General features: G+C 36.7%; 1 protein-coding gene across 1 annotated transcript in view; it reads right to left on the reverse strand.

The window, feature by feature from the left end:
• LOC146001723 (uncharacterized) overlaps positions 1 to 16,615 on the reverse strand; it is a 326,667-nt gene that overhangs the window by 67,991 nt on the left and 242,061 nt on the right. The window contains exons 7-11 of the mRNA XM_083139408.1: positions 14,084 to 14,249; positions 11,657 to 11,805; positions 7,026 to 7,211; positions 3,542 to 3,754; positions 1,998 to 2,198 (exon numbers count right to left, since the gene is read on the reverse strand). Of these exons, the coding sequence (XP_082995534.1) occupies positions 1,998 to 2,198; positions 3,542 to 3,754; positions 7,026 to 7,211; positions 11,657 to 11,805; positions 14,084 to 14,249 (915 nt within the window). The remainder of the gene's footprint in view (positions 1 to 1,997; positions 2,199 to 3,541; positions 3,755 to 7,025; positions 7,212 to 11,656; positions 11,806 to 14,083; positions 14,250 to 16,615) is intronic.

The following is a 16,615-nucleotide window of genomic DNA, read 5'->3' on the forward strand; positions in this document are numbered from 1 at the left end:
CCTCAACTCAATCGAACATGCTTGGGATGCTCTAGACCAACATGTCGCTGCACGTCTTCCACCTCCTCGGACTCTTCAGGAGTTCCGATAGGCACTGGTGCAAGAATGGGAGGCCATACCCCCTCCAGAGTATGCCAAGCCATTTGTGCATGGGCATCACATTCCATACTGAAACCTGTGCACGTGCTCAAAGAACTGTGGAACAACATTTTACAATCTCCCTTGCTTTGTATCATATGTGCGCTCTTTGGTTTTTCTCATGTTTTCTGCAATAAACAGGATTAAACAGGGTATGTGGATGTATTTCTTGTGTGTTCAACATGTGTCTGTGCTACAACAACTAGTTTGTTTCAGTGCTGTATCGTGGGGCACCAAAACCTCTATTATCCTTAATTTATGAGCATGACTGTAGGTGTATGTATAATGAATCTATACTTAGGCCAAATTACGAATTCGAGAGTACGTAGATATAAATTTAAATTCATTGATATAAGTTGATAATTATATTTTCCCCTTGTACTTGTGATATTTAGAATAGGCTCGCTCTTCTACTGTTTCATATGGAACATAAATAAAAATAACGCAAATAAGTTACTAATCACATTGACTGACTGTGCAAGGGTATGAATTGTTATTCTTTAAAAAGCAAATTTTAACTTTATGAACTTATCTACAGAATTTCTTTTACATTTCAAGATATTTTAAATGCTGTTATGTGACACGAGTACACATTTTTTATAAGTTCATTAACTACATCGAAATAATCATAAAGATCTTGCTGCTTTCGACAGAAAGAATTTAGAAGGGGAAAATATAACATCCATTGTTCACACTTGGTACAAAGATACAAAATTATCTACCATATATTTGTAAAATAGGCTATTAAAATTGAACGAAGTTCCAAAATTTCATTGATGGACATATTTATTTCATGTCAAGTATCTTAGTGCACATAATGCTTGTAAACCGGAATGTAATGCATTATTGAAGAAGTACTGAATATCCTCTGTGTCTAGGAAGAAAAAACACGACCTTTACACTTCAAACTTCACAATTTCCGACAACGAATGCACAATAATGCAGATATACAAATTCCAATCAACATTTTTCTCTTGTGTTAAATAAAGGAATATTAGTAGTAGTTACATGTTGGACATCCATGTAATCAACATTACCAATCAGCTGGGTTCACAAATTCTTGTAGTTTGCTCTGATGAAACACAATCATTTCTTGCACTAACATAACATGTAATTGAGTTTAGTATTATACATGAAAGCACAAATTTACTTGATTCTTACTCTGAAATGAATACGTTTAGAAGATCTATTTTTCAAACTCCTAGCTCATTCAAGTGTTGTATTTCACCAAAACATAGGACCAGTCATTTGATGTTATCACTTATCAGCCTCTTTAGCATCGCTGATGCCCGTTTCAGAGATCCCGCTCAGCAAGGTTCTTTATCTAAGAGAGAGTCATCTGTTTAGTAAATGCCAAACTACTAGGGATTTACGTACGATGCTTCTCGAGTCTAATTGAGGCCTCTTCTTATATAAGCTCTTTGGGCAAGATAGACTAAACTACATTTTAACATGGACATGACGACTTTGTTCACTTAAGTTTCAACTTTACTGCATCTTTCACTTCACGATCCATATTTGGGGTCCACTACCACAGATAGATTATGGTTATACATGTACTGAGCTTTGAGCGTACACCACTCAACGGCTGTTTGAGCGTTTTTTGCTTGAGTGAAGAAGCTCTCAATTCTGCACGCTATCTAGTATCATCCGTGTGAACTATTTGATGCTCGTGAGAAAAACGCTAATTGCAGCACTCTAATATAAACCCTTTGCTACTTAAACGAAAGAAGAACACACCTGATCAAGTTACTCTTTTTGTAGATCTTCAGCTAAAAGCAATACTAATAATAAAACAAAAAGAAATAGAAACTAGGAAGGCATGCATGCACTTCTGATTGATATGAATCAATACATACTGCTGCATTCTGGAACTTTTGATTGATTCCAGGAACCTTTGTTACCACAAGACCATACTGCCAGAGTTATCTGACTGCTAGGAATCACATAGTCACCGCTGCATGTAAACGCACACGTGCCACCAACAGGTGCATGGCGGGAAGTACTGGAACAGACAACTTCACCATTTGCAGGTGCTTCTGGAACAACACACTGCTCTCCTACAAAAAAAAGAGAAAGCCTGCTCATCACAAGTAAACTGCATTGTCAAATGTCTGCATGTATTACACGAGTCAAATGAAAACCTTAAAAGTCCAATAACAATTATTGGGCAGACTGCATGCAGCTCAAATTTACATGAGGTATCAACTGTACAAGACGACCTCAAGGCTGCAACACTAATCAATGAGCTTCAAAATGTCATTTTAAAGATGGCGGCTCCTCTACAACACTTGCACCAGTGAAGAAAAGTGGTTTGTTTCCCTCTGTCAGCCTAAAACTTACAGAAATTTCTCAGCAAATGAAAATTCAATATCACTGTGCATGCTTACCACATTAGCAGGTTTACTAATGGAGGAGAAAGTTCGACAATGGGCTCAGTTCGCAAGCAGATGGGTGGAAAGGCCTTTGCAGTGGCTCATAAGTGACTGCATGTGGAGCCCAAAGACTTACTCATCTTAAGGTATACAGGCACTAATTCAAAGTTGAAACTTTATGTAGATCAGCAATAGGTATGTGCTAAAATGCAGCAAACTTGTGTAACCCTACATACAGAAATATACTAGATAAAAAACAAAAACAAATTAAACTGTCCCTTGTATAATATAAACATTTTGCAAGGAGCTAATTCAACTATTATTTTTGATGCAGCATATTCTAATTCAATACAAACACCACAAGTACAGATAATTTTAAATAGATACTTAAAAATTTCTATTCGTTTCATTGTATGGATCTGTAGTGACGTCATCAGAAAATATGAAAAAAAATATCAGGAAATTCAGTCTTACCTCTGTTAAAATCTGGATAAACATACTAAAACTTCTGATGTAGCTTATCTGGGTTGGGTCAGAATATTTCATGCCAGGCTTCACAAACTTGAAGTAACACCGAGCAAATATGAAAAGTGTTGATAACATGAAAAGTTGGAAAGAATTTTTATATATATTACTTTCAACCTACCCTTACCACCAGATATTCTTTGAACAATCTGAACATTACTGATTCAATAATGGATTTCAAATTTTTGGGTGTTTTGACATGTGTGGCCATTTTGCACCCTTTATCTAAAACCCTTACCTTAAAGTTAAACAAGGGGTGTAAAGAGCCACCTGAAAAAGGTTAAAGGTGCAAGTTGTAAAAGGAGCTGCGCAGGACAAACACAACACATTAAAGAAGGTAAAGATAGTCTAAAAGGTTCCTCAGAAACAGTGGAAAAGGTCTGCACTTCTCAAAAAGCTAAAAACACCTGTTAAAAACACTGTCGTCAACTCCCAACATGAATGACAAATCGTTGGATCATATTTGTAATTGGCAGACATAAGCAATGTTGCAAGCAACTTACTGTCACAGCTGGGATCCATGGTGCTGTTCCATTCTCCATTTGAACAAGAAGTTATTGCCAGGTGACTCTGTGAGTGAGGAATCGCATAGCCTGGTTCACACTCATAGGTACACACACTGCCATGGGGTAAATTCAAGTAGCCCAGTTTTACACTAGGTGTTTCACAAGTCAGCCTGCCATTAATTGGAGACATCGGCTTTGGACAAGAAGTTTCTGAAAGTAAAAATAATGCACTATTTTTCATCAATCATTTTAACTGAAAGATAAAATATTTCGAACCGAATGTCACCTGCTAACTAGTGATAACCTATACTTAATTTTCTCTGTCCAGAAAAATTGAACATTTTTTAAAATGCAAAATGGTAGGTAGTTTTTGTAGCAATGTTCCTGCTTGTAAGCTTTCATCAGCCAAATTATTTGACATGCACTTTCTAGATACGTTAACAATGCTCATTCGCAGTCCACCAATTAAGTAATGAGACCAATTCTATATTGTCCCACATGTGCATTCTATCTTCGAAGTAACATGTTCATGCAGTGTGGTCCATAATCTACAACCTGGCAACACCTCATGAACTTATGATGGGCATTATGCCACTGTGTCATGAGGAAGGTATACGAGTGTCATCACGTAATCATCATGGAGCAATGAGTGAACATCAAGTTTCATGGAAGACTTTCTAAAACCTGCTTGCAGGAATAAACATTCCTCAAATTCCATTGTTGTGGAGACAATACAGAGAATTTTCACTATGGTTTTCCTACGAAATGACAAATCGAAGAATGGAAGTTGCTAATTTTAACAAGATGCAAGAAAATGTAGCTCCAGAAATGAAAAGTGAAGACAATTTCTTTTTTTAATTTTTTTTTTCTCTTTTAATTTTTTATTTTATTTTTATTTATTTATTTTATTTATTTACTCATCATGTATTTGTTCCAGATGGTGAAACTGTAATTGGTTTTTACTACTGTAGTGCTCTGAATGATTATGAAAGAGAACTGAACGGGTCTCAGTATTTTGAACTAGGCAGTTGGTTCCTCTCCACGAAAATGCACGGTTGCAGTGAGCAGTGTTTGTCTAGGTATTCCTAGTCCAAAAACAAATGAGTGTGTGAATCATCCTCTCTATTCCCCAGATTTAACACAAACACAAAAATTGTCACCTATGCAGATGACACAACCATTCTTGCCAGAGGTATCAACCCTAGGAAGCATGAAATAAACACTTTTATCACCACAAACCAACTGGCACAATACTTAACTTCACACGGATTAATAATAAATAACAATAAAACAAAATTTATAATATTCAATACAATCCGAAACATGGATTTTGAGTCACAAACCCTATGTATAGAAAATGTGCTCATAGAAACTATCTTCAGTAAAGTTTTTGGGAATAACACTAGATCAAAAATTAACGTGTGGCAAGAACAAATTAACAACATCTGCAGTAAACTATCATCTAATCTATACCTGCTAAAACAAATGGCTGAATATAATTTAAGAGAAATTAACAAATGCATATATTATGGACTAATTTACCCCTATGTTGAATATGGCATAATAGCTTGGGGTGGATCATTTTATAATAATACTGTCAGAATACTGAGACTTCAAAAGAGAGCACTTAGAATAATGTACAAACTAGGCTGTAGGGAATCTTGCAAAGAGTTATTCAGGGAGAAACAAATAATAACAATATACTCCCTATACATCTATAAGGCTATAACGTTTGTTCTAAATACTGGAAGCTTGACTAAAAATAACCAATTACACAACCACAATACAAGGGGGAAAGATAATTATTACCAGAACCAACACAGACTCAATATCTCAAAATAATCAACAATGAATGCCGGGAAAATATTCTACAACCAGCTGCCTCATGACATAAAACTGATATCACCAAGAAATAAACAAATACAAACAATAAAAAAAATATTTGACAGAGAGAGCTCTCTACAGTATCAGAGAATTCATGGAACAAGACAATACAAGGCCAATGTACTAAACACTATGCATTTTAATTGTATTCTTATTTCAATAATGCAACAATGATAATGTGTTTTTATTTTTATTGTAGTGTAATGAAGTGTATTTTTCAATTTTTACTTTGGTGTAGTAATGTAATGTACTACACAATGTTTCTTCTTTTTTGTTATGATGTACTAAACTAATTATTATTTCATTATGTATCTTGATGTTTTCCATGCACTTTTAATCGAGGGTCAACGGAATAAAATTCAATTCAATTTAATTACATCCAGTTCCTGAAAGTAAAGCTGCTGCTGATGTGCTGTTGATGAACACATGGACATCCAACAGATTGCGATGTCCAATCTTCAAGTCATACCGCATGAAGACTTGCAGATGTAGTTTCAATCCTTGGCGAACCATGCCAATTGCTGCACTGATGCAGGAGAGTTGTACTTCGAGTAACAAACAGGCAATGTTCAAATATGTTGTTTCTTTTCATTATTAACGACTGTCTCATTACTTAATTGATGGACTGTATTGAAAATTTAACAAATTTAAATTTAATTAAATTGTAAAAACTCAATATTTCATGATATGCGAGTGTTGTGTCAGGATTATATCTTCATATTTATTATTGTCCCTTTTCATCTATCTTCTCTACTCCCCCATTAACTCTATTTGTGTGTGTGCATGCCTCAGTTCTATTACTTCCATGAATGTTAGTGAAAAAAGTTATTTTTTAATGTTAATTGGACAATATCCATTTCCTACTGCTCTTGCTTTTACCTATTATATCACTATGTTTCGAGAGAGAACATCTACTCTCACCTTCAGGTTCCTCCATGGCAAAGTTTGATAACTTTTTATTTTTAATTTCATTAAATTTTCTCAATCACTTCTGGAAATGAAATAATTAATATATACTGTAATTTGAATTAATACGTTAATTTTAGGAAGATGACCTAGTCTTGACATACCTATAGCTGGTTAGAACTGATAAAACATACACGTTGTGTAAATTGCGACAGAGCCAGAGGTTGTCTTGGTTACCAGAAATGGCCACAATTAGGGGAACAGTTGTCCCCACTTTTTGCCAGTTTTTTGCCCCTGTACTATACTATAGCATCTTAATGTTAAGCCTTGTCTACCACGAGAACGTAATCTGTCATTGTCCCTCCCCTGTTCCCCCAATCAGATTTGGCACCCAATTCCAGTGATGCAGCCTGGATCTCTCTCTACCAGAGTACCAACCTTTGGTCCAAGTTGTATCTACAAGTGTACTTTCCTCCTTCAGCTCCCATCCTCTTAGGGGAATTTTGTAATCAATGAGTGAAGTGTCAATTCTATCATTAGGCAATCATAATTTGTACATTTGGCTAAGTTTGAAAATAATAATAAAAAAGAACACTGGTCGAGCTGTGATTTGTACTTAAACCTTCTGTGTAGCAAAGCTATTTCAGTTTGGATTTGTTGAACGAACATTTGCAATGAGACAAATACATACCTACGCAATCTGGAACTGGATTTGACCACCTGATACTGTCGCCTGCCGCCTCACACTCTGTAGTGTTGTACCCCAGCAGCTGGTACCCGGGATCGCAGATGAAAGTGCATTCAGAGCCCCAGACCAAATCGTGGCTACAGTGAAGGGTCATGTGGTCAGGAACTGAAAGTGGTTCACACTTTCGAACTGTTGAAAAATAATTGTTACAAAATTATATAGTATTTTCAGCTCAACATTAAAATTAGCAAGAAAGGAAACTTTATTCCATTTCATTTTATAATAATAACCTGTGGCACAACAGCCCATAAAGGCCAGTACCGACTGCCAGCCTCACTCCCACCTTTGGTGGGAGATCTTTCCAGGAAGACAATGTGAAATTACCGAACAGAAACAGAACCTAGAACCTACAATGGATAGATTGGATTAAGTCCACGATACAGCACGCAGTATGAAATGAAGAAGAATACGGAAGTTGAAAGACCTCGATACACACACACTTTTCCTCCCCTCAATGGTAAGCTATCCTTCTTGCAGAGAAGCCTTTACAACCAGTTACAGCATGACGTTGGCCAACACGACGAACCACCAGTTGTTGCAGGTTTTATATGACCTGGTTATGCTACTCATTCATAGCTCCCCAATTTCCTCACTGGTCCCATACACAGGCTGAAAACCCAGGAGAAAAGTTGTTATGCTTCGCCCCGGGAGACTCAAACCTGCATGCATCCCATAGTCAGAGCCCAAAGCATGGCACCTTAGACCGCATGGCCACAGTTTATTTCATTTTATAGTCATTACTTAACAAACTTCAGAGGTGGTGTTGTCAGAAAATATGAGTGGGGAGCTAGAGAGGTGCAGGAATATTAATTGGAGGAGTTATATTTTATGTAACTCTCAATAATATACAAACATTAATCTTTTGCCATGAGCAATTATCTAATTTTTCTTCAGTGATTGGGTGGACTGGTCAACCGGAAGGTGCCTGCCTTCCTTTTGTCCATCTGATGATGAATTCTCAAGGAAAACACTGTCCCTCAACAATTATTTGTACACAAGACGTTTGAGCTACCTACATGCTACGCTTCTACCTCCAACAAAGAGGAGGAGGAAGGGGAAGACTCAGCTTGTTACATTGGTCAGGCATTTCCACAGATCTTTGAATTCTCTCATTACCCTTCAAACTTTACATACAGCAGCCTCCCAAATAGATACATACACTTTCTTGTTCTCACAATTCTAGTACAGATGCAAAATTAGCTCCTACATGAGATAAATGTCGTGTAGGTGCCTCAGCTAGGATTACCAGATGTCTGGTTTTTCCCGGACATGTCCTACGGTTTTGAGGATGGAGCACTGTCACTTTTGCAATCATATCTAAGTGAAAGATCTCCGAGAGTAGTTTTTGAAGAAAAGGAGTCAAATTTGTTATCTGTTAAACATGGAGTACCTCAAGGCTCTATTCTGGGCCCTATTCTTTTTATTATTTACATAAATGATTTGCCATATAACATTTCAACACCCTTGGTCAGTAGTTACCTATTTGCTGATGATATCAATATCTGTTTGAACTCAGATTCTAATAATCATTTAAGGTCCTCATTGAAATCTACTTCCGATATTGTTCAGGACTGGTGTACTGCTAACTTGCTTTGCATAAACACTGATACGATCCAAAACTTGGAACTTACATATAATAGTAATAATCATAATACAGAGCATGAAAATAATTCTATCACATTTTTGGGATATTTAATAGATAATCATTTGGAATGGGAGGATCATATCAGTAGAGTTTAATCCAGAGTAAGCAAAGGGGTTTATTTAATGCATAGGTTAAGATTATGTGTAACCTTGAATCTTCTAAAAACTGTTCATTATGCACAGATACACAGTCACTTAAGTTATGGTACCTTACTTTGGGGGTCATCAGCCTTCAATAAAAAGGTTATTAAAATTGCAAAAGATATGTGTAAGATTAATGTGTGGTCTTCCAAGCCGTGGCCACTGTAAGTTAAGTTTTGTTAGACTAGGTATTATGACAGCTCCTGTTATCTTTGTATTCCAATGCCTGCTTATATAAAATAAAACATTCACATTTATGAGGAGTTAGGGTGTTCACATACCTATCAAAACAGAAATAAGGATTGTTTAGATGTAATTACAAGACAAACAGCCTTTTACTACATGTCGGTTAAGTTTCACAAGGCAACTGCCCTTTTTAAAATTCAAAAGAAAACTGCAAAAAATATTGACTGATAATTGTATATATAAGGCAGAAGAATTCTTTGAAATTAATTTTGTTAGTTAAAATAGTTATGATTGTGTAAGATAATAATGTTAACTACTAAATTTATTCATTTTTTGGTTCCTTGAGACTTACTCACCATCATATAAGCATAAAATCTAAATTAGTTAATTTACTTACGTAAAGTGAGTATATAGTTGTCGTGTCTACGTGTGTCAGTGTTAGGGCAACCTCACCGGTTTTAACAAAATTTTTCATAGTAATTGAACATACTTGTTCCTGTCAATATGAAGCTGTGATAGTGTAACATTACAGGTTTTAACAATTTTTATAGCAGTTTTAACAGTTTTACTATGTTTCAGCCATTAGTCATCCTAACATTCAACCTGTCCATGCATATACCTTGATCCTTTCTAAATGATGAAGCTTTACGCATGCACGTAATAGCAGACTTCATGACGTGAAGAAGGGGGCAGTAGCCACAGAAACGTCGTCTACGACAACTATATACTCACTTTACGTAAGTAAATTAAGTAATTTCGATTTTATACTAAATTTATGTAAGTTGTGTTACGTTTCTAAGATGCTGTTGGGATGTTTGTTTGTAAGATTATATATACTTTATTAGTATAAGGCTAGGTTATATTCCTGACGATTGTAATACATGTGATGTTCTCATATGTTTCTACAATAAAAATTATTATTATTATTATTATTACATTTCAGCCTTAGGTCCGGCGTCCAGGAGAAATTTGAAAATTATCATAAATGTCCTACATTTTGAGCATCACAAAATATTAATTGTGAAAATACATGTTTCAGTTGAACAAAAGAAATCATGCAAGTTACAAGTTATGGACTGAGTTCCCAAACTCAATGATGAAATTTATTTTGATTCAGCTATTGTCCAAAAAGAAAATAAAGTTTCTGCTAGAACAAAAACGGAAGCAATTAATGAACAAGCTTTTTCGGCCACATTCTGATGATGTCACTGTTCAATGCCTGAGAAAATATCTTGCCTTGGGGTTTATACTGATGGAACAAGGTTTTCCCCATTCTTATTCAAAATTTTGATTGTAAGGCAAGGCCCCTGCAGGAGGTATAGAGAACAAAGATGTTGAACTAAAAAATACTCAAGATGAAGCTTCTGGAACCATTTCAAATTACGGTAATTGCTGAATATTTGTTTGCCATTCCAGGTCATAATGAGAGAGTACTTTCATTACCATCAGCACAACGGAGTCATGGGAGAAATATTTTCTTTTCAAAAAGTCTGTAAAAAGTTTGGTACTGGGGTTCAGTATAATTTCAAAGAGTTTGATTGTTCAGTCTCTCATAAATATATTTTGACTAAACCTGACATTCTGATAAAAATTGGCTCCTCTGAGAAGTACAAGTTAAAACATGTGTAGTGAGAAGTGTATTGTTTAGTATTGATTACAAATTTGGAAAATATGCATTTAAGACTTCATTAAGAAATCAGATTTTTTTAAAGGTGAAAAGTGTAAATTTTACATTAATTTCTAACGTGTTCTAAAAATGTGTATTATTTATTGTGAATGTTTTGTGTCCTACATTTTGGGACATTATGTCCTACTTTTCCCTTATAGCGATCTGGTAACCATAGCCTCAGCCTCTCTACTCGCATGATCTGGCACCTTACATCTTCTGGCTGTTCCATTCTCTCAAGATGGGTCTTCCTGCTAAACGTTTCTGAAGTGCTTTCAGTAATGGAAGAGCTGATGTTCAAGGGCGGAAGATGCAACACCCTGAGGTCCCCTCCCCACAAAAACCAAAGGGTACACCTTAAATTGTCTTCACACTTAGGGTTACCAGCCGTTCTCTTTCCCCCAGGACATGTTCTACATTTTAGCCTTATGTCCGGCATCCGGGATAAATTCGAAAAATATCATAAAAGTCCTACATTTTGAGAAATTAGTAAAATACGTGTTACTGTCACTTTCGCACATTACTTTTCACAACTTAATTTCTCAAAAAATAATTGTTTTTGCGACTCTAAAATGCACAAATTAGTTTCTACAAACTTCAAACTTACTTCTAAACTAATTTTCAGTATTCTACATTCATTCCTTGCTTTCTTGTATAATTTGTAAAAAATATTACAAAATCTGAAAGTACACCCTATTATGAGATGAGCGAGGGACTCTTTGGTTGCTGATGGCTGATTTTTCCTTGCTCATTCCTCTTTTGCTCCACCTTTATAATAAGTTCACATTTTCTGACTAAGAAAGAAACAAATGACTTTTATACATTGTACAATTAATAAATATAAGTACACCTCGCTTAAGTTAATTCTTAAGTACCAATTTACTACTATAGTTTGCATCAACTTGTAAAATTTTCAGGAGATGCTTTATTTACTCACCCTCGACATTGTACCTGAACTGACATGTCCTAAGAGGATGTCCCAGGTGAGATACGCGAACCACCATCACGTGGGTCCCTTCGCCTGCCAGGCTTCCCGGCTGGGGGCCGTAGATGAGATCGAAGCTCACAACAGGGGACACAACCGACCTACAAGAGGAAAACGTTCAGTTGATATCAATGGAGACCCTATAAAATAAACTACCTTCTTTCTTTGCAGATATTCATGGTATTTTTTTTTTTTGGCTAAATCTATCAAAACTATTGAAAATATAAGTAATACAGTAGAGCGTCGATTATCCGAAGTAATTGGGGGACATGGGTGTTCGGAAAACTGGTTTGTTCGGATAATCGAACTGTACATGTTTATTTGCCAAAAAGAAGTACTGTACAGTAAATTTATTCATAAAAACAGGCATCTCTTTAAGTATTACAAAGTAACGTACAAAGGCAACTTTAGTAGGAATATATAGTATGTGGTACAGTTCACTTCTTCACGCAGCAGCACACAAGTGGTCGTAACAGAGAACAGAAGGTTTGCACCGTGAGAAGCTCTTCTTGGGGGCGCGCAATCCTTCAAACTGCGCGGCGCGGCACGCCTCAACTCTAAGCTGGCGCAGCTGTTGCTGTGAACAGCTTTGATACTGCCGCTACTTCTACAGCCAGTGCCAAACCGACAGAAGTGTTCTGATTTTTGAAACACAGCGACTGGCGGCTTGGCCGGTCAGCAGCGCCTTATGAAGGCCCCATTAGAAGCAATGTTCCGCCAGCGGTGGCTCAGTGCGGCGACTACTGTGGGAAACTTGGTTTGGGAGTGAGGGGGATGATGGACGGTAGGGTGGGAGAGTAACAGGTGCGAGCGAGTACACAGTTCGGTTAAGCGGTCGTTCGGTTGACCGACGTTCGGATAATCGACGGTCTACTGTATGTTGAAAAATATAAATAGCTGGCGACAAAATCGCCAACGACTTGGCTTATATATTCCATTTGTTTTCGTTTATTTTGAACGATTTCAAACTAAACCAAAACAAATGTATAAGCAGAGCTGGCGTACTTTTGTGCAATTCATTCATATTTTGCATCCTTGTTCATTGGCGCACAATCTATTCGACGAGCATATTTTATGAAATTGTAGGCATTTTTGTGGATGCGTGGCAAGCATGGACGTCCGCAGGATTTTTTCCAGGGAGGGGCAAGGGAGGTATTTTTTTCCCAGGGGGGGCCAACATGGAATATTTTCCCCAATAATAGTTTTCATCCCTCAAAAAACATTGCTTAAATTTGAATTTATCATGTTCATGCAATAATTAACCCACATTATTGTGGCAGAAATTAAATTATATGTGTGAAATATGTAATTTTTGGTTGACTTTCGTTTTCCGGGGGGGGGTGCCACGGGCCCCCCCTTGCTCCCCCCTTCCGGACGCCCATGGTGGCAAGGGCGCCTGCAGGATTTTTCTCAGGGGGGGGACAGTCATAGAAACTTTCATCATTATTATAGATAGATTGATTGATTTGGTGTTTTAAGTCCACTTTATGCACAGTAAGGCTAATCGGGACTGGACCTACAGTTTAAAGTGGGATCTGAATCACTATGTGCCTCCACCGGGTATCGAACCCGGGACCCCTTGATTGCAAGGCGACGTCTTATTATTATTATTATTAAAAATTACACACATTCATAATTTTCATATTCTGTACGAGATTTATACATATTTGCATAACTGTATACTTAACACATTAATTCATGCAGGACACAAAGCTGCTTTTTACAGTTAGATATTAAACTGATTGATTGATTAGTTTTATTTTACTTCGCTTCTTGTGCCACTTTTGGCTAATTTGCGAAGATGAGGATGAGTGATATGATGAAATTGATGAATGGACACTCACAAACATAATTAAAATTAAAATATTTTTTGTTGTAAAATATCGCTACAATTTCACTATTCGAATTACATTAACTTTTTCCTGTAATCTCACTTGATGAGCGGTACTAATTACACGTGCATTTCAATTCATATACCTCACATAGTGCTGAGGGAATGACCACTAAAATGCATGTTGTGCAAAGTACTGTGCGTTTCCTGAAATAAATCGCAATCCTTGCATGGCAACTTTCTGTGTAATGTGGGTTGGCTAATTGCAAGGATGATTGGTAACTGATCCTTTTTATAATGCTTGTATCTAAACTCCAATACATTTCTGCCACTGACTGTACAGTGATATTTCCAATACCTTTGCTGGTAATTTATGCTTCGTTTCAGAGGTGTGCCCAAGGGGATGGGGGGTCATAACCCCCCTTTGGCCCAGTATTAAAAAAAAGGAATGTCATATAGGTAAAATGAGAGCTATACTAAAAAAGTATACGTAGCCCCCACCTTTCCCTTTCGAAAATCCTGGGCACGCCACTGCTTCGTTTGCTCACCTGTCGCACAGTTTAATGTCAGGAAGCGACACAAGGGCGCAGCTGGTTCCCTTGCTTGCAAGAACAGTCCTGTCCTTTGGGCATCTTATGCACATGGAGGCGTCCAGGGGCATATCGTGAACAACATTGTTGTTATTGTCCACTGAACTGGGCACGTACACGTAACCTGGAAGACATTGACAACAATATATATGTTAGTACTAATAAAATGATAGAATTGACTCTCTAATTTACACTTCCATATGAAAATAACTCTTATTGTTTCAATGTACACTAACGAAGCAAACGAGACCGATATATTTTTCAGTCGAAATTTCATGAGGGAAGACAAACATATTTAGAAGGGGTTAAAGAGGGCCAGAGTGGCAGATTAGTTAGAAAGTTCATAAAAAATATTGTATTTAGTAATAATGATGCCGTTATATATAATCATTTTTTCTCGAAACTGAGGGGAGTGAGGGTATGTTTTCCCTGGGGAAGGAGGGAGCTTGTCCCCATCCTGTCACTTCTTTAGTCACCATTGCAAAATTATAATGCAACAACAGTAATAAAATGTGAACGACATACTCAAAAGTTCATCCACACGCAATATACAATTACATAAATTATCCATCGACGATTTACAAATGTCACGATACAGATTATTAAATAATTACCGGACAAGAAAGCAAGGGCTTCCATTTATGAAATCATGGGTATTTCATTTGTCTTTGTCCTTAACTCTTTTTTTTATATAAAATATTTATTGGTTGTGGACAAAATCCATGCACCAGTTAACAATTTATCAATTGGTATTATTTATATACATGTATGCACATAATATTTACTCACAATTATTCCTTTCATAATAAATAGTTTCCAAATTTCATTACACTTTTACAGAATTATATTAGACTTATTAAGATATTTTGTAGGAATATAGATTACCGAGGATGAAGGTGAAGTCAGTAAACAAGGCAGTGTCAGTGGCGCTTGATGTCCACTCCTGTACAATTCCTGTAAAAATGGTTCTCTGTAAGTTTCATAAAGTTTGCATTGAAATATAATGTGGTTTGGAGTTGCAGCATATTCATTGCACAAACAAACTGGTGAAGTCACTAAATTCTTCTTGTAAAGGTGAGCTGCGGCGATATTGTGATTTAACCTGCAGCGCATTATAGTAGTGAGGGAACTCCGTGAGAGTTGAATCTGTTTAAACCAACATTCCTTTGGAATTCTTTCTTGTATAGAATAGTAGGCCTTACCGCATTGAGTGCCAGTATTTGTCGACAAGCTTTGCCAGTCAGTAAATAATATTTTTCTAGTGTGTGATTCCAAAACTACGGACGGAATCTTTATTGAAAGCGGCCGTTGGATTGTTTGATTCGCTGCATATTTTGCCAACGTATCTGCTATATTGTTCCCTTCTATTAAAGAATGTCCAGGTGTCCAAATAAAGTTGATATCATATCCCAATCTCGTTAATTTCAGTGTGAGTATTCTTATGTTAACAATGTACCATTCCGTATGACATGACCATGATGCAAACTGTAAAGAATTTAGCACAGAGGCTGAATCGGTTGCAATTAGAACTGAATTTAACTTCTTCTTTTGTACATAAAGCAATGCCTCTCGTATTGCAAAAGCTTCTGCAGTGTAAATGGACAGATACGATGGCAAAGGAAAAGTTTTGAATTCTGCAGAATTATCACAGTAAAATGCTGCTCCTGTTTTTCCAGACGTTGATTTTGAAGCATCTGTATATATGTGATATTCACATTGTAATTTTGAATGTATGTAGTCTTGATATATATTATTTGAAATTGTAGGGATTGTCTTCCTGATCCTTAACTCTTTCATATCAAACCCATAATGTCTGAGCCCAACGTGAATACCAGTGCCATTTGGTGGCTAACTCTCCAACTGCTTCCGTTGTAATTATTTTGTTATATTCAGGATTGAATAGTGTTACATAGGATCCCCATCATAGGATCATAGGAACTAGTGCTCACTTTTACAGTGCATCGCGTTATATGGCCTGGGCATGTGTGTTCAATGAGCCACTTCATCAATTTCATCTAGTCATCACTCATCCTCAGCGTCGCGATTAACCAAAAGTCGAAGGAAAGCGACAAAAATTACAATTACAAATTGCTAAGTGAATAAGAAAAGAATCTACTCATGAAAACAGCTTCCATAAATACAGTGAAATACACGCAATTTTACATTTCATGCATTCATGTTGGTCAATCATACACGCATGGGCATTACTTTCAAACCGACATGCTTTCTTTCCTCCGTCCTTAGGAATCTGAGATGTGACGTAATCACGGCAGAATGAATGAAATCCTGAGTGGAGCCCAACGTGAATACCAGTGACATCTGGTGGCTAACTCTCCAACTACTTCGTTCCTTATCCGAGAAGAATGTAGCCACTCTCTTTCCACCTAATTTGCAAAAAAGACAGATAAGAAAGATAGCACAATTGAAATTCCCACAACGCTGACTCACGCATACTTCTGGAGTTGATTCTTTGATCTTCAACTGCTATCA

This window comes from Lepisma saccharinum, chromosome 17 (assembly GCF_977018435.1).
Source record: "Lepisma saccharinum chromosome 17, izLepSacc3.1, whole genome shotgun sequence".
NCBI lineage: Eukaryota > Metazoa > Arthropoda > Insecta > Zygentoma > Lepismatidae > Lepisma > Lepisma saccharinum.